General features: G+C 34.6%; 1 protein-coding gene and 1 pseudogene across 1 annotated transcript; both read right to left on the bottom strand.

Moving 5' to 3' along the window:
• Positions 1 to 1,557: 1,557 nt before the first annotated feature.
• Positions 1,558 to 3,713, bottom strand: LOC120268694 (protein NRT1/ PTR FAMILY 2.7-like). Its single transcript, XM_039275983.1, has 4 exons — positions 3,399 to 3,713; positions 3,070 to 3,287; positions 2,371 to 2,906; positions 1,558 to 2,197 (listed from the first exon to the last, which is right to left on the bottom strand). The coding sequence occupies exons 1-4, from the start codon at positions 3,487 to 3,489 to the stop codon at positions 1,558 to 1,560; spliced, it is 1,485 nt and encodes a 494-aa protein (XP_039131917.1). The 5' UTR covers positions 3,490 to 3,713.
• A 3,023-nt stretch (positions 3,714 to 6,736) lies between these two features.
• Positions 6,737 to 23,804, bottom strand: LOC120268695 (annotated as a pseudogene).
• Positions 23,805 to 26,234: the final 2,430 nt, after the last annotated feature.

Genomic DNA, 26,234 nt, shown 5'->3' on the forward strand with positions numbered 1-26,234 from the left:
ATATATATATTGCATAATGAGGAGATATGTCTCAATTAAAATTTTAAATAATAAAACAATTTGTCTCTAAACTGTACATATTGCACAACATATTTATGTTTAGAGCCTTCTGACTAAAATGCTTAGATAAATCTATCTAATTTAATTGAAATGGTTCTCTGAATAATACTGGTAATTGGGTTTTGTAGCTTAATCAATCAAGAGAATACATAAAACCATGGAAACACCTAAATAATTAACATAACCAAAACAAACACAAAATAATGCAGAACAAATAATAATAAATTTGGCAGCATTTTTTTTTCCCCTACCTCACTAACCACACTAAGTATTAATTCGGACTATCTTTAAACCAAATTCCTTCAGTTTTAAGCCAAAGCTCAAACATATGTACTGCATTTTTTCAATGTGATTCGGAAGGGCATTCCTGAGTCTACTTTTTTATATGACTTTGTATCATAAAGTGCATAAGGAGATGGATATATAATTAGTAACTAACTTAGGCATATTGATTTTGGGAATCAAAGTAAAAAAGGGTTTAGTGAATTTTGATAAATTCAAAAATCAGATTGAAGGCATTACCATTAGAAACTCCCATACAGTTACAACAAATTAGATTAGTTGAGGTCATACAGAAATCTAATAAGAGGAAAAGATGTAAATAAATATAAAAGATGTTACAAAATACTTAAGGGAAAGATGAGCCAGCAGTAGGTTCAGATGAATTTCCAGCTCAATCTTCCTTTTTTGGAGGAAGATATGGATAGACTATGATTTCAGAGAGCTAGAGCTTCCTTTTTAAGGCTACTATGGAGCTAATATATGATCATTAATTACATCTTTAGTTTCATCCTTTTCAGGTTTACAATCTTTTATGAAATCTCAAACATCAAGAGGAACCTGCGGTTTAACAAAGCATTAGTAACTTGCTCCACCAACATGCACTGAGTGACCATTTCATCAGGTAGAAGGCATTGCAAATTTCCATGTTTTAGAAGTCAGGAGTAATGGAGGACCACCCTAATGCCTAGGAGAGGAAAGTCCACCAGTACTCTTAATAAGATGCCAAGGACACCAAATTAGACCTGTCCATGGGCCGGGTCGACCTGGGTTTAGGCTGGGCTTATCCATAATTATTAAATTTTAAACTTGTTTTATCCCGGCCTGACCCAAAAAAATAGGTCTTAATTTTTGGCAGAACTGTCCAAATTTAATAACCTTTGTATTGCATCTATTGATTCTCATAACTGATGAGATGATACGCATTAGAGAGATCAACTATATGAAAATTACCAAAATATCCATTTCTCCTCAAGTGCTGCCTTGACTTGCTCCAAGGGGTTACCCCTGACAAGGAATTTGGCATATAATGCATGTTGGACCCTTTGGGTGGCTCAAGGTTATTTTTTAGAATTACAAGGAGATGATCATCATCCTAATGCAACAGTACAATTTCCCTTCTTGAACATCCTAACACATAGAAGAAAGTAGCCAAAGTTGAGCACTCCTATCATGGCAATCATCCAATACACATTATCAACTCTAGACTGATTAATATCATCGTTCAACCAGTAGGTGAACTTTCTGACAATTCCGATCGTTGCAGTGCTTAGGTAGAACCCAAACCCATTGCACAAAAGACACCATACCAGTGGCGACGCTTCGCATGGAGGCCGGAAACTCTTGGTAATATAATGTCATGCTTCCCGGATAATGCAGTGCATCACCTAACCCCATAAGCAGCAATGGAGGCACTAACCATAACACAGACATTGGCTTGTCTGACAATGTATCAAGTCTTGTGTGTTCTACTTGTGCAGACATTGCCATGGCAATGGTGCAAAGAATGTAGCCAAGGCCGATGCGCTGGAGTGGCGTCGGAGTGTGGTTTGTTAAGCGTCGCCAGAGCGGGAACACTACACTGTCAAAGATGCATATGAAAAGAGCTGTGGACGAGATATTGAAGAGGAGCATTGATGCTGGGGGGATTTGAAAAGAGTGGCCAATGTGGCGGTCCATGACCAGAGCTTGGAGGACTGTGAGGGTTGTTTGCATGGACATGGAAATGCCTACAGGTACTGATGAGAAGAAAAGGGGAAAAATCTTTGCTGCTGTTTTCAAGTCTTGAAGATGATGATTTGTGGATTGAACTGATGATGCTTTAGGGACATGATCATCTCCAATTTCATCTTGCAAACTGTAGAGATATATATATGCTTTGCATGTCAACTATGCAGCAGAGTTAGATGTATATATATTGTTCTTTTTTTACTTTATTATTGTGTAATGGTGAAAATAATTTCTTTTTTTTTAAATCTTAATTGGTTGCAATAATAAAAAAAAAATGAAGTAAATTTTAGGGAGAGAGACCTTTGAACATCATCATCATCACCAATTGTAGAGTAATGACAAAAGTTATCACCTCCTTCATCCAACTTGACCATCTTCTCCTTCATCATCTTCCTCTTCACAGACAACAGCATTGAATTCCAAAGAGCAGAGAATGGACTCCCATGAGGAGGCTTATGCCGGCAGTACAAACTCCGGCCGGAGATGAAAAGAACAAGACTAGCAACAGTGAGAGCTCCACTGACACCAAAACCCCATCCCCAACCAACATTATCCTCAACATACACAATGCCAACAATTCCAACCAGTGCTGCAACATTCAATGAGAACAAATACCAGGTGAAGAATATACTCTGATCATCAGCATTATCAAACTGGTTGGCTCCCATTGTGGCTGGATTCAACCTTGTTCCTCCAACCCCAATTATCCATAGTGTTATGGCAGTGTAGAGAACTACAAGTTGCAAAGAAGTTGGAGATTCACAAGGACCAATGGATGAACATGAAGATGGTCTTAACAAGCTGACAGTTGCAGTGAGGAAGAAGAGAAGCATTCCCTGCATTACATACTCATTCAGTTCATTGCCTTTTTATGTGAAAGTTTTGAATTTCCAAATATATTTATTAACTTGATATATTTAAATTTCTTACTCCCAAAATTAAGTATGTAAACGTAAAACACACACACACACCAAAAGGACACATAGAGAAAGGACTCACAAGAGAGGAAGAGATGATGGAAGTGGATATAACAAGAAAGGAACCAAAGCAAGAGTCAGCAACAATAGCCATGAGAAGAGGAGCAATGTTAAGACAACCATCAACAAAGCTTGAAATCTGAGCAGCATTTAACTTGCCCATATTGAACATATCAATCAGATACACTGTCAGGTTGTTTGCCATACTTCCTGTGGCAATCCCAGTCCCTATCATCGCCACTACAAATTTAATAACAATAAATAAATAAAATAAAATTGCATTGAAATATTGTAATTAAATTCAAAGAAGAAGAGAAAAGGATAGACAAGAGATTTGGAGTAGGAGAGTACCAGTGATGAAAGGGAAGGTGATCCAGCCACCAAGTCTCCGGCGATGAGGAGGAGGAGGACATGGTGGTGAAAGGAGTTGATCATTATCCATGCCTCAGTTAGTGCTACATCAACTTGAAGGTGTGTATTGTTTCATGCTTCTTAATTGTATGTGTAGAGTTGACTGCTCAAGACAATGGTGCATGTTGTCTTCTTTTTTGTTTTTGTTTTTTTGTTTTCTTGTTTGCCACTCTGTGTCCTCATTTGAGGTCATGTGATTTCTGACTAATATAATAATTGATGAGCAATAATTTAGAATCTTAAGAACAAGAAACTTAAGAAATGGACAGCTAGAATAATCTGGCTTTCTTTCAAGTCCTTTTTTTCCGATGACTTGTTGTCTATGGTGTTTCAAAATTTAGATTTGTTGATATTTTCTTCAATATGTTGGTTGGCACAAAGAATTCTAATTTACACCAAATAAAAACTCATTACTAACATTCTAATTTTTCTTGCCCACTAAGCTTTTTGAAGCTTTTTGGAGTTTTGTAAAAGTAAGGTTATCAGCCCGGACCCTTGTTTGGATCCAGGGGTTATTTGGAGGGTAGGGTATGAGGAGGGTTAAATGGAGGGTTGAGAAACCTCCAGTTTACCCTCATTCTCAACCCTCCAGGTGGGGATTATCGAGGTTTTGAATTTTTTTCTTGGACTAAAATGCCTCAAAATTTCAAAGCAATTACATCTTTTATTTATTTAGGGTTAAGGATTTTTTTCAAAAATTCCCCAATCTCACTTTTTTGGACAAAAAATGCCCTCAACCTTTCCAAACAATTACAAAAATACCCTCAATGGACAAAAAAATACCCTTAATCTTTTTCAAACAATTACAAAATTACCACTGAATCTTTTCCAAATAATTTTGAAAAATCATATTTATTTTTTTAAAAGCATATTTATGGTAAGAGAATATTTATAATATTTGTTTTTATATGTCTTTTTTAGTAGTTTATAATAATGTCTAACAATCTTGAGTACTGACTATACTAAAAGGGTATTTTTAGTAATATCATCATAAAAGCCTTACCATCTCTTGCCTTCAATCCAAGCGTTAGAAGATTTGATAACTCTCAGTTTCTTACTGAGTCAAAACAAGGTATATAACTTAAAGAAACTCAAACTTTCCTTACTTCCTCTACCATCCTTTATAAACCCCTCTTTCCCCCTCATACAAGCAAAGCCTAAACATCCCTTTCTTTAAAAGGCTTTCTTTTTGTCTATTAGTTTGGTTGTTATTGGTCATCCCACTTCTAGATATTTTTATTAAGCTTTGGCTTCTGTTGTTATAGTCTTTATTTCTTATACTAAATAATGTGGTTTATTCACCTTTTTAAAAACACTTTTTACCACTAAATTAAAATAAAAGAAAATACAATGAACCACATAATTATTTGCAAAGTCAAGATTAAAAACTAATTGATCCAAAAAGTAAAATGCTGACCAATTACTTGGAATTTTCTTGGCAAAGGCTAAAGCAATTAAGAGCGAATAAGATCCTATCAAGATCAATCAAACATCAAAGAGATGCAATGGTCCACAAACTCTAAAAAGAATCATCAACCATAGACATAGAGGAGTAATGCTCCACAAAGTAATGGAAGCTATAAACAGTGTCAGTCCAGTCAAAACAAACAGCTGCAAAATATTAAAAAAAAAAAAAATTTCAAATTGCACACAGATAGTACAACACTGGACTGGATACTCATTCTAAAATTGGGAGATTATGTCAATTAAAATCTTAGACAACAAAATAATCAGTCTTTATTTGTATAAAATGCACAGTATATTTACAGACTTGAGAGCAAAGAGCTCAAAGCTACCTGTCAAATTAAAATGATTCTATAAATAATATCAGTAAGCAAGTTTTGTAAGTAGCTATTTATTAAACAAACAAAAGAAATGTTTACAACAGTACAAAAAGAACTACAAACAGCAAACTAAACCAAAGAAACACAAGTTACCAAACAAGAAACAACTAGCAGAAACAGAAAACTAACATAATCCAGTTTTGTAAGTTGATCGGCTATGTAAAACATGCAATCATCGAAAACATTTAAATAATAAACTAGAGCAAACCAAATGCAAAACGAATGATAAACAAGTTTGCCGGCAGGCAACATTTTATCTAAACTCACTTACCCCACTAACCCTACCATTCATCAACTTGCTGCAAGCAATAAGCAAGCCAAAATTTTTGTAAATGACACAAAGGTTTAAACAATTGACAAATGCCCTGAAACTGTAAAAAGTAAAAACATGCATCAATGTGGGATCTGACTGAAAGCTTAGCAATCACTTACCTGAGACTGTAAACATATGTACCAACAGAGTGGGTCTAATTGAAAGCTTGGCAATCACTTACCAGAAACTGTGAACCATGCAACAGCCAAGTGCACCAAACTGAAAGGTTAGCAATCACTTTCCTTGGACCATAAACACATGCATCAACAAAATGTTAAATTAAAGGTTAGCTATCATTTCCCTGAAACTGCAAACACATGCATCAAAGCGGATCAAATTGAAAGCTTCACAATCATAAGCAATTGCACACAAAGGATACAACCTGACTCGTAGCTGAGCCATTCCGATACAAATTAATCACCTTAGATGCATTTGATGAATCTACCAAAAACATGATAAACATACAAAAGCATTCTTCAATCAAACAGGCACTTAAAAGCAAGGATCACTAAACCACTTTGGCCATGATATCTGAAAATCATTAGCACATCGCAAAAAATCACAATTAACAGATTGCAGAACAATACAAAGCGAAAAATTATGAAAGATTAGAGGGTGGAATCAGTCAAGCAATAATTTTTCTACACCGATCCAGAGAGCCCACCAAACCTGATTTATATAAAATATGGAGTATGGCACTTTTACAAATTGATAGAGAAAAAAGAAAAAGGAAAAACAAAGAAATTGGAAAAGAAAAGGCAAAACAAGGAGAAGGGGGAGAAAGGAGATATTTACATCTTTAACCTAGGTACCATGTTTATTTTGTGAGAGCCTCCAAGAGTAATGCAGGAATCCTGGCAATATGTCCAGCGTGCTGGGGAGGCTAATGAATATTGTAACACTACAAATACCACTGAAGGTCAGAGAAGTATATACCAACATGGCAAGATGATTCGAGGAAGTCGTAATAAAGGATCAAATCACTCAGCTCATACAGCCATGTCTTGTGGATTTGAGACTGAGCATATGCAATGGGTTCACCCTTGCAAGAGAAATCGGTTGTATCATCTCACTTGGGAACTATCATCTGCATAGATTGGAGACAAAAGCATCAGCAGCACTCAGCCGCAAGGGAGAACTCTATAAGGATGGAAAGTGAGACAGCTGACAGAGCCAATTCTTTGAGCCATGAAAGTGGGGTAATATCTGATAATGCTCAGTTGTTCCCTTCCAAACTAGAATACTTTAACAATTTGCTTTGCTGAACCACTCGCAATAACAGGGGCATGGCGATGGACAGCTAAGGCTGTAAGAGAGCCCCTATGAGCATCAATGGTGAGATATGACGTGGTGTCATTTCTTATATCCAGAAACTGAATGTCCCCCGGCTTGAGAAGCACTCACAATCTGTGCATGAAATAAGCAGAAATACCCCGTGGTTTAGGTGCCAAAAATAGGTCTTGATTGGAAATATGATAAATCAAAAATAAGTTAAAATTGTTTTTGTCCTGGTAGAAACAAGAAATATACATAATGTATCTGCAACAAAATAGATTACTGAAAAGAAAGAACTGATATTTCAAATTTATCTTAAAGTGGAGATAATACTTTGTCACGAAAGGTGCATAGGAGCGCAAGATTGATGGAGTCTAGAGTAAAAGCCATGAGCTAGAAAACATAAATGTTCTATCATTTTATGACACTAAGCAAAAAGTCCATATTATGACTCATGCATATCAGCAATCCTTGTTTCTCCAACTATCATAACTCCATATAGCATACACCCACAAGCCTGATATGACGTGTTCAGCCAACATCAAATTCTACAAGGGCTGCAAACTAACAAAAGCTAGGTTCCCAAGCAGCCCTGTTTTGTGTCTGAACCAACCCCCATTTATGTGTTGCTGCTGACAGAGTTCAAGAAAGAAATCAAGATTGGTAAGTACTGCTCTAGAAGTAGCTTTGTATAAGAGAAGCATCCCCACCACCCAACAAGATTTATATTGGTGCTAATTTTTCGTCCATCAAAATTCTTAATAAAAGCCAATTAGAGTGATTCTACCCATGCCCAAGCTAGGTTCAAAGCCAAGCTTCAAAACTCAATTATGATATCAAGATCAACTAATTTTATAGAGTGACCGCATGGAACTCAATCTTATGTGGAACCAAGCTCAGTGCTGCACACAGCTGCTCATTTATTTGTCTAACACCACACCTTCACTTAACTAGAACACCTAGGTCATAAATCAATCTTAGCTAATAAAAGAAAAATACACTGTGCTAGCTTGATGCCTATGCATGTGAAGTTCTGCAGGTACTACCACTCAAAACTTCAGCATTGTCTGTGTTTTTCTTTGTTCAAAATATTAGTGTATGTGACACATCGGCTGGCAAGCATGTTCTAGGCACAAATCAGAACGGACAGGACAAAATAGTGCAAGCTATAAGGGAGTTCTCTAATGTATTCAACACAGTAACTGATTCTTGATGACCTCAAGAATCTAGATCACAATTCACACAAAAATATGCGTGTCAGTCCATAATCTCCCATTACCTTGGCTGGATCTAGCAGGTTGAAAGCCAACCCCAACAACTCTTTGAGTGTAGCAGGGCCTTGTTGCGCCAAACAAGCCTAGAAGCACCAATACAAAAGTAAAAAGGTCCAACAGGCAGAATGATCAAAGAAAAATTCAGCAGTCTAGGGAGGTTACGTACATCTCCGAGATGCAGAATATCAAACAGCCTAACAGATCCATCCACAAAAGCCAGCAGCAAACTGACCACCATGAACTTGAGAAGCAGACTATTCATGACAAAGGACCAAGATTAAACAATTGCAATATAAATATGTGGCAATTTTTGTATAAAAAGAGTAGAATGAATAAATATAGCAAACAAGCGCATGGTTAAGTTGAGAGTGGATTTTGTGAACCATGTATTCGCTGAAAAATAGATAAATTCAATCTCAATTGCATAAAAAGGCTCCACATACGCAACAAAGAGGATCTCTAAAAACACAGTCTAAAGAACAAGCCAACATTTGGAAAAAAAGTATAAAGAGGGATAACCCAACATACAAGCAGTATCATTCTCAGCAAGTGAAACTCAAAGCAAGGTAAGGAGACAAACACCATGTGCGTCAATACAAAATTAACAAATGGCCAAAGTAAGGTTGTTGACTCTGATATAAAGTATTAGATGATATCATTTCTAACCGAGAACCCATCCAACTTTCTTCATTAACAAAATTGTGAAGCCTAGACACTAAAAAACAAATTTTCATATTTCAACAATAGAGTTTGGTTTTCATACAACTAGATCACGTCCATTGTGCTTGTCTTTCACACATGTAATTGTGAGTTGCCCACTCAATACTAGATCTACTTGTTTGGAAAGGAAGCGATGGTTGCATGTTGGCATCAAATTGTTCAAATTATGCCCACTCAATTCAACCGTTGCAATACCTTAACTCTGTGGGGGGAAAAACTTCTAAATCATATGAGCACTAGAGTTCACATAAAATCATACAAAATACACCATAACTTCTGTCTGGTAAGATAGTGAGATTGTTGAATACGACCAAAATGCTGAATACCCAAAAGAATGATGTCATGCAAAACATAAAAAGTGGCATTGATGTCATTATCCACCCTCAAACTGGCTGTAAATATAATGTGCTTCCTAGGCTATCAATAAGGATGGAGTTTATATGGACAAAAAAAATTATCAAAAATCACATATAATGTTCAAGTCAGTTTGGTTTTATTTATTTTTACTCTAAGAAGGAATCCTTAGAATACCTCAAAAGAAAAATGATCTAAATTCATTCTTAAATTACAAAGAAAGAGAAGGTTATGAAACAAATGAATGAATTGAGAGAATTTGAGCATAAGTGCACAAGCAGATCTGGTGAGCCAAAGTTTCTTGCAGTAACCTGAACAGATGAAAAAATCAACTAGTCTCAAAGAAGGGCTAAGATTTTGTCTTTAATAAGAACATATTCTTAGCAATGTACCCATCAAGATTATATGACACTTTGACAAAAACTGAAGGATAAAAAATAACATAAGCATTATCCCAGAATGCCAAGAAGAGGTAGTAATTCATCAAAGTCAACATGAGAAATAAAGCAGATGATAATTCTTTTTTAAGAAACAAAAAATTGGTGCAAAAAGTTTATAAAGAGAAATAGAAATAAACACCCACCAATGAGGAGATGGTACTTTCTGATGATGGCTGAATCTGTGTAACTAATTGTTCTTTGTCCAGATCCCACAGCAGTATAGATGGCATTTCACCAGTAGCATACTGTTGATAAAGGAGAGAATGTTGTGAGAACCTCATCTAATATCACTGGTGGAATGTGAAAGATGTAATAGGGAATTATTAGACAGATGAGGAGCTCTACCAAGTAACCAGACTGCTGCTGCCAGTCCACAACGGCATTTGAAATGCGAACACCAGGTCTACTACCATGTAGTGCAGAAAATGCAGTTACAACCTTTTGCTTACCTTTTAGAGTGAAATCCTTCCATACTCTAACATTTCCATCACCTGTACCAGACATCTATGATTTATAACTTTTCAAATAAATAACTAAATAAATAAAACTTAAAGCAACTTACTATTGCCAACAGCTAATGGACTAGAACTGTACCAGATACTTACATGAAGCAACTAGAAGCAAGCTGTCATCAAGTTCATTTACAAGACACAACTTAGATATTCCTCTATCAGAAAAGTCATGATTGATGAAGCTATTCAGTGGCGTAGCTTCCTCGTAGTTCCATACCCTACGAAATGACATCAAGTTTTAAAAGAGTGATGTGGAAATTCTTTGGTATGAAAAGAAAACCGGAAATCCAAGTGCCACAGACCATATGACAACATAAAAGGGAGACCTGGAGCAGTTACAAAGAACTAGAAGAGTGTGGAGTGGGAGGAATAAGAATTGGGTTTGAAGAAAAAAAAATGTACTTAGCTACCAAATATTTTGTAGTCAAGATACAAGCCACTCATTTATAACACCATGGTCTATGTAAAACACAGCCTAAACTAAATTTATAATAAGGATCACATTCACTAACTAATGTACTTGCATGTGTGTGTGTTAAATTATATAAGTCCAAAAATAATTCCATGATATAACTCTCAAATGATATCATCTAAAGAATAAAATTTGCCAAATAAAAATAGTTCCTAGCTTGGTGTCCAAGTAAAGGTCGTAAGAAACCATTTGCAAAAACCACTTCAATCAACTAAAATAAAACCGCATCCAAATAAATTTCTCCTAAGGTTTGGCCCGCTATGTTAATGCTAGCCCGATATGAAGAATTCCAGTAATCAATTAGTTTCCAACAATATTGAAATTTCTTCGAACAACAAATCTTTCACAACTCAGACACAGAAGTAATAAGTAGCAGTCAAATTGGTAAGATACTAAAATCAGCACCACCATATTAATTAATACAACAAAATAGATCTCTTATGAGAAATGTGTCCATATAAATATAAAGAAATGTAAGAACATCATGCTCGAGATTTTTACTGATATATATATTGATCAACCAAAGTATATCATACTAACAAGGCAATCCCCAACTTCTACCAAACCTTATCAACCATTAAACAAAAAATGACTATTCTGTTATTACCCTAATCCAGCTCATTCTCATCCGCAGCAATTACCACAGGAGAGAAGGGCAAAAGCAATGCTGCCTTTGTACCCATTTCAAACTTGGTGTCCCAACTAGCAATTTGATTGCCAATTTTGCTTACAGCTGAAACCAGGATAAACCATAAATGTATGAACTAGAGAAGCAAGAGGAACATTCATGAGGTAAGAACAAGGCTAAATAAAACCAAAAATATATAATGGTATAACCACTCACAAGAATGCTGACATTTAGCAATGCGATCCAGAGCATTCCGTTCCCTCTCTTCTCGTCTGGCGATAATTTCCTCATTGTCATCAGCCACAGTAAGAAGTGGCCTGGAAAAATGACCACAGCTCCAATTGTATATAGTTGATTGTGGAAGTAAACTACGTTCATTAGCCACACAAGATCCCCCAGAACTAAGTAGAGGATCAGCCAGTCCAGTGTCAGGGGAGTTTAATTGATGAGGCCTGAATTCTAAAGAACACACTCGCCGTAGACCAGTAAGATAATTTTGTCTAGGAGGGCTAACAGGTGGTGTCCTAAATGTCATTGGCAAATGACCTGCATAAAGTAACCGTATAATAAATGATTCACACAAGGATAAAATTAGGTGTGAATAGCATGTTACAAAGCTTTATTAACACAAGAGCACCATATAAACATGACAACTCTAAACAAGAAAAATGGCTCACACCAATTGTACACTAAACTCAGGTAAATCATGAAAGCAGATGATAAAATATAATAATAGTTTACCACCATTCATGTCAAACCATGAAGATGAGCGTGTGATTCCAGCTAGAGTAGAAGAAGCAGATGAATCTCCATGCTGATTAATTGCACCAACCTTCACTGCCCTTGTAACCACTTGTTCAATCCCTATAATTGAGAGGGTTTTTTGGCCAAGACTAGCAATGCGGGCCGATGGATCTTTAGCCAAGGCAGACATGGACAAAACACACTGTAAATAGATTGCATTATCTAGAGGTTTGGACCTAGTATAACCAATGACTCCATTACTGGTGCTTTCCCTCAATAAAATCCCTGAATCAGAATGCTGAGAAGAATCATCTGATAGTGGAGAACCATGCAAAATTCCAGTAGATGCAAGAGGGCTACTTGTGGAAACCCTTCCATCTCGACCAGCAGCCATGCTGTCACTACCAACTCTCATTACAGGACCAATTTGGGCAGAAAGGGTGGGCCCAGATTGCACAAACTGGCCTGGGTTAGTATATCCACTGCTTGGGTTACTAATATTAGTCAAAGATGGCAGTGTGTTAAGCAAAGAGTTAGGCTGAGGTTTCCAGTATGTAGCAGCAACTGCTTTTAAATGCTTGTTGTGCCCAAAAGCAAATCGACCAAGGGCTGCAAATAAGTATATCACAGTACAAAAATTAAAAGATTAAAAATAAAGATAATTCAACAGTGTTTTAGGTGCACATAAGATTACTACAAAAACTAGTTGAACAGAGAAAAAAAAAAAGCATAACCACAAATAACTAAAAAGCAAAAAAGGGCTCAAAATGTTATATATGACTAAAAACTGCATACACGGTGATATCATAACTTCAACACAATCAATTATTATAAAATAAATGCCATAGAACCATAATGGAAAATTGCCAGCCAAATAAGGCATCCAAGGATTCATGTAACTGTACACATCTTGCTACTGCATGTGAATATAGCAGAAGAAAATCAGTGTCAACTAATATATCATTAACCAAAGCCCACCTACCCCTTGAAAGCAATCTTGGTATTCACAAGAAACGCAGGTAATGAACCATCACATTCTCATCTACACAGCATCTCAAAATTCTCAACTAATATACATTAAATCACAACCAGTCTTCTCTTGAAAACATTCTCATATCCACAGGTAATATTCACTGTTACTATCAAACACAACATACACAACCATCTTAGTAGCCCATTCTAATATGTTGATGTAGTCACCTGAAACTAAATGTCATTACATCAGAGAACATGCCATCAACATAGCAAATACAAAGCATTCTCATCTTTAATGATAACAGACTTGTACTAATATATCCATTTTACCAAACATAAAAAACGTGCAATCATGCAAACAAGATGGAAGAAAATTATTGTGTGGCCATATATCTAAATGGGGGTTTCACTTTTATATACCTACAGCAACCCTCAGCCCCTCACCAAAGGACTTCCATCGGTAACAACTTGCAAAAAGGCTTCTAACAATATTTAAATCAGACTTCATCTTTTTCATCATCATCATCCCCATCACCAACCATTCCATCTCGGAAAGAGTCAGATCCAACATCAAGAAGGGTACCTAACGCAAAAACAGCAGCAGCCCTGACCTGTCACACATGTAAAACCATGATTGACAAAAAAAAATACACATAGTATCAGAACCATATAGCAAAAAAACAAGAATAGGCCAGAAAAATAAGTTCCAACCTCAGGTTGTGGCTCTGACAAAAGAGATGCAAAAATTGAAGATGCATCTGATTGCAGACCCAACAACTGTGCTTCTGAGAAATCCTCCCACAGCTTTCCCCAAACAAAGGCAAAGCCATTGTAGAAGTAAAGGCTCAGTCTGGGCATCATGGGGATTTGCTAGTTGCAGATGCCTCAAACAAACATGTACTAAATTTGCTTGAAAACAGGCTTCCTGGCCACGACGGTGGCCATCTACAATAACAGCCAAAACAAAGGCAGCCATTGCACGCTGCTCTGGGTATGCATCCATGCTGTCAAGAAACCCTAATGAAATATGCATGGCCCCCGCCTTTCACCAGATCAACCTGACAAGACTTTTACCCACAAAAAAATATTCTTACAATTTGGGTGTACATAGCAAAAAGAACTTAAGAGAAAACCAAGGACTTTTGCTTGCAGAAATGTAATTAATATGATATAATTAAACACAACCAAAAACATAGATAGCAAGAAACTAAAAACGACCTGGAGGAAAGCTTTCATAACAACATAAAGTAAAGTATGGAAAAAGAGGCCACAATTTGCTCAAAAATATATAGATCATTCAATAAATTGGCTTGGAATACATAAACAACAATTATGCCAAACCAATAGAAGACAGCACATACCTTATCAAGAGCAAGTATCTTGGTCCATATAAATACAAGAATTTGACGTAATTCCATAGCAGTTGTTTGCAGTAGTTTTAGCACATAAGGAAAGATTCCGACAGACAAAGCCTGCCATACGAAAAACTATGAATTCTACAATAATAATACCAAAATTAAAGGGAAAATTTTGTAGGATTTGAACTGAAATAAAGGAAAAAATGAGTTAACTAATATCAATTGTGAGTTACCAGGTCTACAGCCCATGGCCCCATATCAAGGAACCTTCCAAGAAGAACCAGTGCTCGGAAACGATGAGATTGGCTAAGCAAAACCTAAAAAGAATTAGGGTTTTAGCAATAAAAAATTAAAAAGCAGGAAAAGCGCTAATATAACAGAAAAGCTTTCAGAATACAAAACTAAATTTCCTTTTCCTCACAATACAATTTATTTCTTCCACGTATAAACATCAAAAAACAGAAGAGGCATACATAAAGCTAGTTCTTAATCAGTTCAAAACAAGATAGAAAACCAATTATTGATCACAAGTCTAATCAGGGCCCACAAAACTAATAAGACAATTACCACAGAAAAGTACAATCGAGAAATAATTTGAATGGCCAACCATTAAAACAATAAAAGATGGCAAGGAAGTAAAATCTACGAAGTTAGAAGACATTTGGAAGCAAAATATATCCAGCTAGAATTTCAATTACTAAACGAACATGAAAAACCTTCAAAATACTGAGACATAATACAAAAGTTGGACCTGTGAGGATAGTGAAATGAATTATGCAGCTTGTACATAATAAGCAAGTGAACTAAATGTAGCACATCACTAAATTATTGATATAAAAGACGGTGACAAATGAACACTACACAATAGTTTCTAAAAGTGGATGATTCACGCATTGTAAATGATCCTCTATCAAACCCTTTGCAATTTGTTCAAATCTCATCAAAATTAATTAAAATAAGCCTGCTAGGACAAGTACAAGTACAAGAAGTGTAAGTGCACGTTCGCCGCATCCATTGTAAATGTCTTTCTCAAAAATTCCACTAAATTGATGATCTTATTTAAAAAATCAGTTTGTTGCCAATTATCTTTTCTCCAGTAAGACTGATCCACTCATCTTTACACAGTATATTTTTGCCATTATGCCCATAGACCAACATCATATGATGCAACTGCTGCTAAATTGCCACACAATTATATACATCAAGCATAAATGTTTTTCCACAACAGACTAAGAAGAAAATAATATCAAACAAGGTAATGAAGTTGGAAAATATCACGAATTTATGCAGACCCAAGTAAAAAAGTAACTTTCAACTACTCTCACAGAGCATACAGAGTAAGAATAATGACCATCCATTCGGCACAAAGCCAGACAACATTGTCACTGTATCAAGCCAAGAAAATATATATTGAGACGAATTATATGTCTATTGAGTCAAAAGCATTACCTGAAGAACTATAGGAAGTTGCTCTGGCAGTTTCTTATGTTCAGAACCATGGTCAAGCCACACTTCAAAGGCAGTCAATTGTTCGGTGAAAAAGGGGCTCGGCTAAATCATAAAGAAGATGTTTATGAGATTTTAATAGAATTTAGGAAGGCATCATGGCTGAATCATAAAGAAGAGGTTTATCAGATTTTCATTTTATGAAGGCGCCATCAACAGAAATATGCATAAAAAAAAAGGCAAACAAACTGAAATTAACTCAGCGGAAAATTTTCATGAGAATCAATAATAGATTTCTTGAATCAGACCTGAAATTCTGCATTTGGATCCTCAATCAACTGGGGAAGCTTAGCAAGGCAAATCTCAGCCGCCATATCCCATGCATCCCTAATATGCGCACAATATAAACAACTATAAGAATCATTATCAGAAGATTGAAAAGAAAAAGGGAAAATTAGTAACAGTCAAGATATGGGTACCACATATGATGCTGGTGAGTGGATGGTAGTAGGGGATATGAAATTGGTGAACAATTTGCAGCTCGCATGATTCTCTCAGCAAGTAAAAAATTCCGAAATAAGCTAGCAACCAGTAGATCCTGCCGAAACAACCTTTGAAAAAGGTCTGTGCAATATGAAATTTTCACATCAACTTTAGATTCATCGGACAATGTTAGAAAACATCATTACCTAAAAGTGTGAAAATCCAGTAGTAAACAACATATACCATGAGGTAAGACATTCCAAGCTATAGTATCTGTCACAGCTGTGAAAATCCAGTTCAGCTCTCCTAAAAGCGTTTTCCGATCATTTTGTCTTCCAGGAATTTTGTCTATAAGAGAGTGATCAAGGGTATCACGAAGTAATGACCGAGTGCAGAACCTGAATGGCAAAATAAAATGTCGTTAAACAAGAAATGTTAGCACATAGACAGTGTGCTCTTGGAAAATTTATACCCTGACTCCAAAAAGAACACAATTTAAGTAGTTTCAACCATAAGGCTTAAAGAAAGATGAAAGAGATAAAAAAGATCACACCAACCATTTTAAGCCATGGAAGGACCTTTAAATGGCCTGTGGTCGCACAACATAATTCTAGTTGACAAACAGAAATCATCAGTTATTAATTTCTAAGTGAATGAACAAAGATTTTTGTCAAACAACTAAGTTGCAAACTCAAGATACAAGTAAAAAAAAGTTCTAAAGTTCCACATAAAGATCATATATACTTTGAGCAATAAACATGCAAGGAAACTCTGTAAAGCACGTTCAAAATGAGATCATTAAATTCATTTCATGAGTAGAGGTCCAGTAGCTGGTTGACATTGCAGGTAAGCATACCACACGTAAAAACAGGTGAATGTAGAGGGAATCAAAGGAAGGTCTGGCAAAGAAAAATAGTATATATGTTCAATCCAAAGAAAACATGTGCAATCTCATGTAAATTTTTTACAACTGAGTTTTTGCAATTTTTGTATGTATACCATGAAAATGCAAACAGTTATCACTTCTCTGCTTCAAAGTTTTGGGCAATCAAATAATTGTGTGTTTTAAGTACATAACCTCATAGCACCATTACAGTAAGTCTCTTGTGCACCAATTGTGTTTTAGGCTTCAAGGCAAACACTTACTCGTCAAATTGCATTTAACCAAAAATGCTTCCAGTGGACACTTAAAACTCAACTGTTACAGTTTGCTTAATTCATCTTTGCACCAAGTATCCTTCAGGCTTCATTGTAATTAGTTTTCCCCAAATTGTAATTACCTGAATTTGCTTTCTGACAAATACAGGAGTATTATAATATTATCCTGATGCTTAATTGTTACAATCCACTCAATTCATCAGGTAAAGTTACCAAGCTTTTGCACTTCATAGATTGGTCAATAATGATCACAAGAAGATACCGAAAGAAATGATCCCAAATAATCTTTTAACCTTTTCAAGTGAATGTTTAATATGCCTTTACTAGGAACAACTAGCAGAATAAATCCATCACAAAGACCACACTATACTAATCCACTTGATCCACACCTCAAACAATGAAATTGTTACAATTACAATCAAAAAGTTTATGTTGCACTAAGTGGTACAAAACAATTTGGTTGACACCAGTAGTCACCAGAAACATAAACAGTGCCAATCCAAATATGGAACTAATTTTCAGAATCCATCATTGGAAGTAAATCAAAAGCCTGGCCACTTCAAAATTGAACCCAACAGATTTATTGAGAAATGACAAAAATTTAGAGTTCGAAGTATTGTCTTGAGCATGCCAACAACAGAATCAAGCATAATAAATTAGCCCTGGCTATTTGCAAGTATTATTTAATAACATTGCAGGCTATTTAATTGCAGACAGAACCAAAGAAATGAGTTTGCCAGCTGAAGTTGAATTTTATAAAACATTTACATGCTCCTAGGTCAACAAAAATCAAACAAGTAGTCATAAAGAAAGCCAAAATTATTCAGGAAAATGTCAGATACAATGACGGAGTCCACAGCAAGCAGCTCATCATCTAGCTTAATATAAACCAAAATTTGAAATTTCTAACGGTCAGAGGTAAGAAATAGAGCTGCATGTTGCATGAATAATCCAGAAAAAAAATAAAATAAAATAATCATAAGACAAACCATCGTAAGGCCATTTTGATTGGTGTTGTAAGACAGGATGTAAACACATCAGCAGGAAATTCCGCACTCTGTGGCAGAGTCTCATGTGCTTCACAGGCTGCAAGCAGAATGCAGTCCTTTGATGAAGAACCAGCTGCACTAGAAGAGCCCCATTCTTGGCGCTAAAAGAAATAAAGGGTGTACATACATGAATATATGAATTCTCATCAAAAGCAACAAAGAATAGAATATGTTCCACATAGTATCCTTATGAAAAAAAATCATATAATCCAAATACATGTTAAATTGTATTGCGAACCTCTATAAAAGCACTGAGAATCATCCCAGCTGCGGAGCAGTCAAAAACATATATTGACGGTGTTTTCAGCCAAGAATCAAGGTCACTGATCGGCAAAGGAATATATTGTGTATAACTCTGCAAATGGTAGCAGGATCGACAAGTGTCAAATAACTATGCTTGATTATGATATTCAGGACAATGAACTATATCAATATCACAGAGGATTGACCTTATTAAAAACCCATATTTCACCATTAGCAGTAGGCTTTGGTACTCCATGGCCATTGTAATGAAAAAGAACTCTTTCAGACCTAGCATATTTGCGGCAGCTATTGCAAAGTTTCTTAACTTCTTCCACAGCTGGATCGAGTTGGACTTTGTAACGAGCCTGCCATCAAATTGACTCTTACGGTAAGAAATAAAGCACACTTATGTTGAAGTATTATGAGTTATAGCACCTTTACCCGTGGTTGCCAACGTTCGTATTGAGTGTGCAAGGCTTTTCCAATTGTCTCAAGAGCCTTTGGAGCAGCCATGGTGAAAGGATCTGGAAACCAAATAGGTGTATGACAAGGCTAGCTATAAATTATCGATCTTCGGATTCCACAAAACATGATTTAAAATGATTAACAAGTGTATAGACAATAATAAAAAAAAATTCAGTGACACGTAAGGATGTGCTTCTCAATTCAGAAAGTACAGTGAAAACAACTAAAAATAACCAAACATCAGTTTCTTCATGATCGCAAAAGCATGAAAAAACAATGATTATCAAAAAGATAATTTTTTTTCGAGAAATTGTTGACAAGCAATCACGCAAATGAATTACAAACACAAATATGACAATAAAATTGACATGTGTTTCTTTAACTAGTATGCAAAGAAAGAAAAAGGAGAAGAGAATTGAATAACCATAAATGTTCAATACCAACACAGTTCAGAGAGTTGGCAAGCAAATAACTGGAAAACTAGTAACAGAATTAAAAAATTTTAACATGAGTAAACAGGAATGCATGGACAATTCGCATCATAAAAAAATCATTCACTTTCCCTTGTAGCCAATAATAACAGGAAATAAGCCAACAATCTTGTAACCAATGGAAACATACAGAAAGAAGTGCACAATAGGAAACAACAAAAGATACAACCAACCAGTTGGTGAAGCTATTGTGTATTTGAGGGCATGGGGACCATAGCAAGATTATCATGTTGAACAGCAGGAGAAGAACAAAGAGGTGGTAATACACATGCCAACTTAAGACTAGATTTAGGCAATTGTTTGATTTGTTAACAATTTAGTATTCAATATCTGTTTAGGCTCAGCTTGCTTGTGAATCTTACTAAAAAAAGGTTAATGAGCTAAACATGATTAGAACGGGACAAATAAGTAATTGTAACTTATGATAACATCAAAATTTCAAACATTCCTGAAGAAACATTAATTAAAGAACAAAGGATGAAGAATTACAAGATTAAGCTTTGGTTAAACGCCTACGACAGTGCATTTATAATTACAAGAAAATCGATTCAATAACACACTGAAAGGCAAACAGCACTTTCACAAACAAATAACTTGCAATATCATCCATAACTGTTATATGTCAAGTTCTAGCACATCTAAAATAAAGCAATAATCAAAATAACAAATTTTCGTTGGTATCAAATAAGTCTTAGCATAAAACAGTAGCAAAAGCTTACCAATATAAAGGTACACCAATTAAAAACAATCAGAAAGATAAAAAGGTTAGCACAGCCCACTTTACCTATCCAGCACTCCATTCTTGCACAAGGTGAAATTTTTATTACATCTGGCGGATCAACACCAATATTTAAACACAATACAAGTGCCACACAGCCAGTCTTCATCTGCGTTAAAGAATCTATAATCAACTTTCTTAGAACACAAATGGCAAATGCAAATTTTAGAGAGAGCAGGATGAATTTCAGTTTTCACTTGACTACAAAGAAAAATTAAAACACCAAAGTGAGGGAAATATATAGACAAGACATTAAAAAAATTATGTTAAAAGAACGATGGCTGGCAATTAACAGAAAAAATAAGTAAACTGTTGGATATCTCAACCACTGATTTTAGCAAGTGCCTAAACTATTTCAGCAACAAATTAATGGCTGACTAATAGTCATGTCTTCTATAAATGTTTATGTTTAATATTTGAAAGTTCTCTTAAGGAGTGTTTCTAAGAGGCAAAGCACACACCTTCAAAAGTTCAAAATGACTATGGACCATGGTTAAGACATAATGAAGCCTAATACCAACAAAAAGTCACTCTTTTAGTTTCGCCACACTAATAAACAAAGTTCATCAAATCCTCCTATTCAACTCCTTCTCCACCCGTGTGAATGAATTATTTTTCTATATTGCCAGTACTAAATCCATCCATCTCTGTGAATGTAAATGCATAATGTAGATCAGAGCATTTTATAAACATTCCTTCATTGGTTTTTCACTTTACAACCTTTGCTTATTGTTTAATAGATTTTTTATCATAGTAGCAACCAAATAAGAACATTCAGGTGAGTTAGATGTGTACTTGATGCGGTGAACAAAGTTTACAGAACATAACTTTGCCCGGTCAACGTTATTAGTGAATTTCCATTCTTCAGTCATTTAGTTTAAAATGTAAAAATAATTTTCTAATAAGTTGATAATTTATTGGGAATAGCACATATTATAAGGAGCATGACCCAAAACAATAATCCTATGGCTAATATAATTGTGCTTTCAATCCAAAAATGTAACGTAAAAATCTGTAAAAACATTACTGATAAAAATAAATAAATAAAATAACTATTATAAGAACCATAACATTCCTGATCCAACTCACAAATGAAACTATATTCCCCCTTATTAACCACAGTTAATGCAGGCTGCTTTGTATTGAACAGAAATCAGAATTAGTGCAATAGAATGTTGTATACATAATATTAAAGTCTCAAAAACTATATGAATAGACATACAATTAGAGGATATCAAACAAAATATGAATTATGGAAAGAAAGCTTTTTAGTTGAAACTGGTTACATGCACTTCATGGTAGGATCAGTAAAAGAATAGGAACTTCTTTTATTAGTATGCATTATAATAAAAAAGGAGCTGTTTCAAGCAATATCTCACATGCAACAATGGGCATCAACCCACTCTCAAGCTCATATCTTACAAATACCATCAATTATCATTTCATCTCCCCTAATCTAACATAAAGATATCTGCTCACCCCACTCCCTTACTCTAACCAGAAGATCATCCCCCTCTACCTTTGTTTTCTGCTCCAACATTTTAACAAAATTACTAAGCAAAGTAGAGTGTCTACTACACTGGAAACCACATACTCTTCTTGCAAATCACCACCTGAACCTACAGCACTCGACAGTCCATGCCTCAAATAATATAACAGAATATGAGATTTTTCATGACAGTAACAACCAGTTACTAAGTTTCAATTAGCTTTACGTAAAATCATCAAGAGTGTGAAGAACCTAGATTGTAGAAGGTAAAAACAAGATGTAGAAGATTGAAAAAAAATCGGATGAAAGGAAGAAGGTCATGACTATTTCATTTTAAAACCTTTCCCTACACATGCAGAAGGTGTCACAAAAGACATAAAAAGAACATATTCGGCCCATCACCTCTATGCAAACCAATCCTATTAATTGTCGAAATACACAAAATATACCTTTCTACCATGTTTTAATTTTTGCATTAACTTCACCCGATGGAACCAGTGGAGGCTAGATAATATTTAGAGGTTGATAAAAACACATTTACTGGTAATGATATCGAGAAAAAAATGTCTTGAGATAATTATTATATTTGCATTACTACCAGCATGACAATCTTGATCACCTCAATCAAGAAAGAAACTTTTTAGTGCACAGAATCAATCAAGAGGTCACAGAAAACTTCTCATATAGAAACTTACTTTAAAAAGGCTTCAGAACATGATTCACATTCTTGAAGTTTGATATTTCATGTTTTTAAAACAGAAAATACTTGCAAAAGAGTGACTTCCTATAAACAGTTGGTAAACAGCCTTCCTTAAAAGTCAAGCAGGGCCATATATGAAACAATGAGCTACATTTCTGCATTATTCTAACAAAAAATTCAGAGATCAAGTTTATCAAGAAATAAACTAACCAATTACCAATCAAGATTGATGGACCTTTTTAACATAGTTACAGCATTCTTTGGTGGAACAGCAAGTCTCAATGTTTCTCTAACAGATGCAAAAGGATGCATAATATGGTTTCACGAGATACAGAAAAATAAAATTAAAACAAATTAAACACCAATTTCTAGCTCTAGATTCTTCTTCCCACTAATTTGAACATCCCTTAGTAATTAAAAAGCTCGAACACAAGTCATCAATTATTCAAGCAAGCCAACCATCAAAGACAACAAAAAACACAAAATTAGCAATAAATAAACAAACAACAAATATCAAAGAAGGGTAACATCTTACCCGATCCTTGGGTCGCCACTTAGACACCAACCCACTCTCCGATGGCCCCAAGGGCACACAGTCCTCAAATCCCTCATGCCTAAAGTCACAGAACACCACCGTCTGCGGCAAATAAGCCATGCTCGTCGTCGCAGCCTCCACAGGATTAACCCCGGTGACAACCCCAGCCTCCTGTTCCCTTCTCTGCACCGCCGCAGAACCAACATCCCCAGAATGCTCCCTCCCCGAGAACTCATCCAAATGGTTCGAAACCGACGGCGAAGAAGACTGCGAGAACCGCGACGCCATCAAATCCCCCAATGCCATCATCTAACTCACACACAGTCAATCCTTCACCCCTGCCCCAGCCTCGCCTCTGCCGCCATTAAAACCCCGAAACCCTAACCCTAAAAAATGGAATCCTTCTCTCGATTTCAGCAAGAAAAGACACCGCTAATCAACGAAACCACTTGCCCAGCGGCGCAGGGAGATCCGGAGTGACGCCGAGAGGGAATCCAGCTCCGAGGGCGGCGCCGGAACTCTATAGAAACCCTAACGAAACCCTAGCTAGGGTTTGGTGAGCCCGTGGAGGCGGAGGGAAAAAGGCGGAAGCCAGCGAAAGGGGGGGGCGCATATGGAAAAATAAATAAATATTATTAAAAAATAACTTTTTTTTTCATTTTACCCCCTTGAGTTTTTTCTTTTTTTATTTTAACCCTCATTATTTTTCATATTTGATTTTTAGAAGTTTCCTTTCTTATCGGGTCGGATTCTAAATTTCGAATCCTTAGCTAGAGTTCAGGATCCGACCCGCTTCTCGAAGAATTTAAGCCGTCTGATTGAAAGTATGAGTGCCTCGGGATCAACTCCAAATCATGGTGTGATGTTTTTTCCTTTCACTTTAATATATTCTTAAATTAAAATTTTTTTGTTTTTATATTTTTGAATTTTTAAGTATTAAGTTTATTATGTATGTATAAAATGTTAGCAATTTCACTTATATTTATTTCTGTAAATATTGTATTTTTATTTTTACACCCCAAAATTTACCAACTTAAGACAATTAAAAATATATTTTTGATCTTATATAATATCTTAATTATAAAAAAATATTAAATATTTTTATGTTATCAGTGACCTTTTTTTGTATATGAAGTCAAATACTTTAAAAATCAGCATATATCAAAATTTAATTACTTTATTTCATAATTGAAATTCAAAATTATTCTTAAAAAAATATTTTTTTATGGTGAAATTATATTTCAATCCCTGAGCTATATATGTATTTTTCAAACGTGATTCTTTTTAAATCTTTTTATTTAAAAAAAAGTATAAAAAACAATCTCTAAAGTATAGAAAACGACAATATAAAATTATGAACAAAAATGAATTCTTTTATTTGTTTTTTTTTTAAAAAAATATGATCACCGTGCATGTTTATTATTTATAAGAATCAAACAATGAAATTTAATTTGATTTTAAAAACAGGTACTACACAAACAAAAAAACACTCATGTTAAGCATGGTTTTTATTTTTGGGGGATACGAATATTATATATGTATAAAGACACAAACATGAAATGTTAAAAAGCATACTATGTGATTGATGATTATTCATATTTATAAGGGTGTAAGTGCAAAAAATAAAATATAAAAAAATAATAAAAAGAAGTTTTTTTACGTTGCGGCCAGCTAAGTGGGCAGCTTGTGGCCAATAGGAAATGAGGGGGAAGTAAGAAGCCAGCTTATAATGAGAAAAAATGGGCCCTTGTTTAAAAGCAGTGTCCCTCCTTTTGTCTTGAGTCCTTTTTAAAAACTACTACAAACTTCACAAAATCATACATGTTTATATTTTAAATTTTTTTATTTTTTTACATATATATATATATATACATATACATATACATATACAGGGTAAGTATCGTGTTTTGGTACTGTGTAAAATTTTTGTTATTTGTTATGTATGACTACTGTTTAACATTATTTATCATTGTTTTAGTGTTGTGGAGAGAATGACAGTATTTGTTGGATATCTAATGATAATGATGCGGCTTGTAAAAAGCTATTTATAAAATATTTAAAAAAATATGTATATGCGAGTTTGACATAATCAAAATCTGATTTGAATTTAATTGGTTTAAGTTTTTTTAATCCGCACGAGAGAGGCATCATTTTTTTTATAATTTTTGTACAAAATCTATTTTTTTTTAATGAGGTTTCTTATTTTAATGTCATTCATTGTTTTTAATGCGAAGCTTTGCCATTTGATTTTTCTTTCATTTATTCATTTCATTGAGGAAAAGCATATCAGCATGTTTCACACAAGAATAAAAAAATAGAGGAAGAAACCAAAACAAAAAAAAACACAAATAAAATTATTAAACAATAATAATAATAATAATATAATAATAATAATATAATACCAAATATATATGCATATATTATAACCACGCACTCACGTCAACCTCATGCTTGTTATGTACTTGAAAAACTCTTCCACAAACATAAGATTTATTTCATATCAATAGATTTAATACAATTCTAAAACATAATGCTTATTAATAATATTATTATTAAATATATAAACTCATAACATATTTATTTAAAATTAAAAGACAATAGCATTGATAGTATATTAAAAACACATAAGATCATAAAAAAAAAAATATGTATAAAATCATTCGACTTAAAAAGTTTTGTGATAAATAACAGAAAGTGATGAAGTCTATGAAATTTTTGCCTCATATACTATAAATAAAATAAAATCCTAATATATATTATATGTAATAAAACCAAATGTATTGTCCACATGGTGATTGGTGACAAAAATTATACTTTTTTTTATTTTTTACCACTAATAATTTCATATATTTGATTGGTAGATAGCTTTTTAAAGGAAATTTGAGCCATAATGGCTTGTTTTGCATTCCCATTTTTATTTCCATCAATTCCCAAAAATAAATAAATAAATAAATAAATTGATGATGACGATGATAAATCCTATACATAACAAATAACAATAAAAGTTATATATATATTTTAAGTTGTAAA

This window comes from Dioscorea cayenensis, chromosome 9 (assembly GCF_009730915.1).
Source record: "Dioscorea cayenensis subsp. rotundata cultivar TDr96_F1 chromosome 9, TDr96_F1_v2_PseudoChromosome.rev07_lg8_w22 25.fasta, whole genome shotgun sequence".
In the NCBI taxonomy this organism is placed as follows: Eukaryota; Viridiplantae; Streptophyta; class Magnoliopsida; order Dioscoreales; family Dioscoreaceae; genus Dioscorea; species Dioscorea cayenensis.

Excerpts from the sequence above, each read along its gene's own strand:
- LOC120268694 (XM_039275983.1), bottom strand. The coding sequence starts at position 3,489 with ATGGATAATGATCAACTCCTTTCACCACCATGTCCTCCTCCTCCTCAT. Across the intron at positions 3,288-3,398 it reads CACCTTCCCTTTCATCACTG|TGGCGATGATAGGGACTGGG; the intron begins GTACTCTCCTAC and ends TTAAATTTGTAG. Across the intron at positions 2,198-2,370 it reads GATGATGATGATGTTCAAAG|TTTGCAAGATGAAATTGGAG; the intron begins GTCTCTCTCCCT and ends ATATCTCTACAG.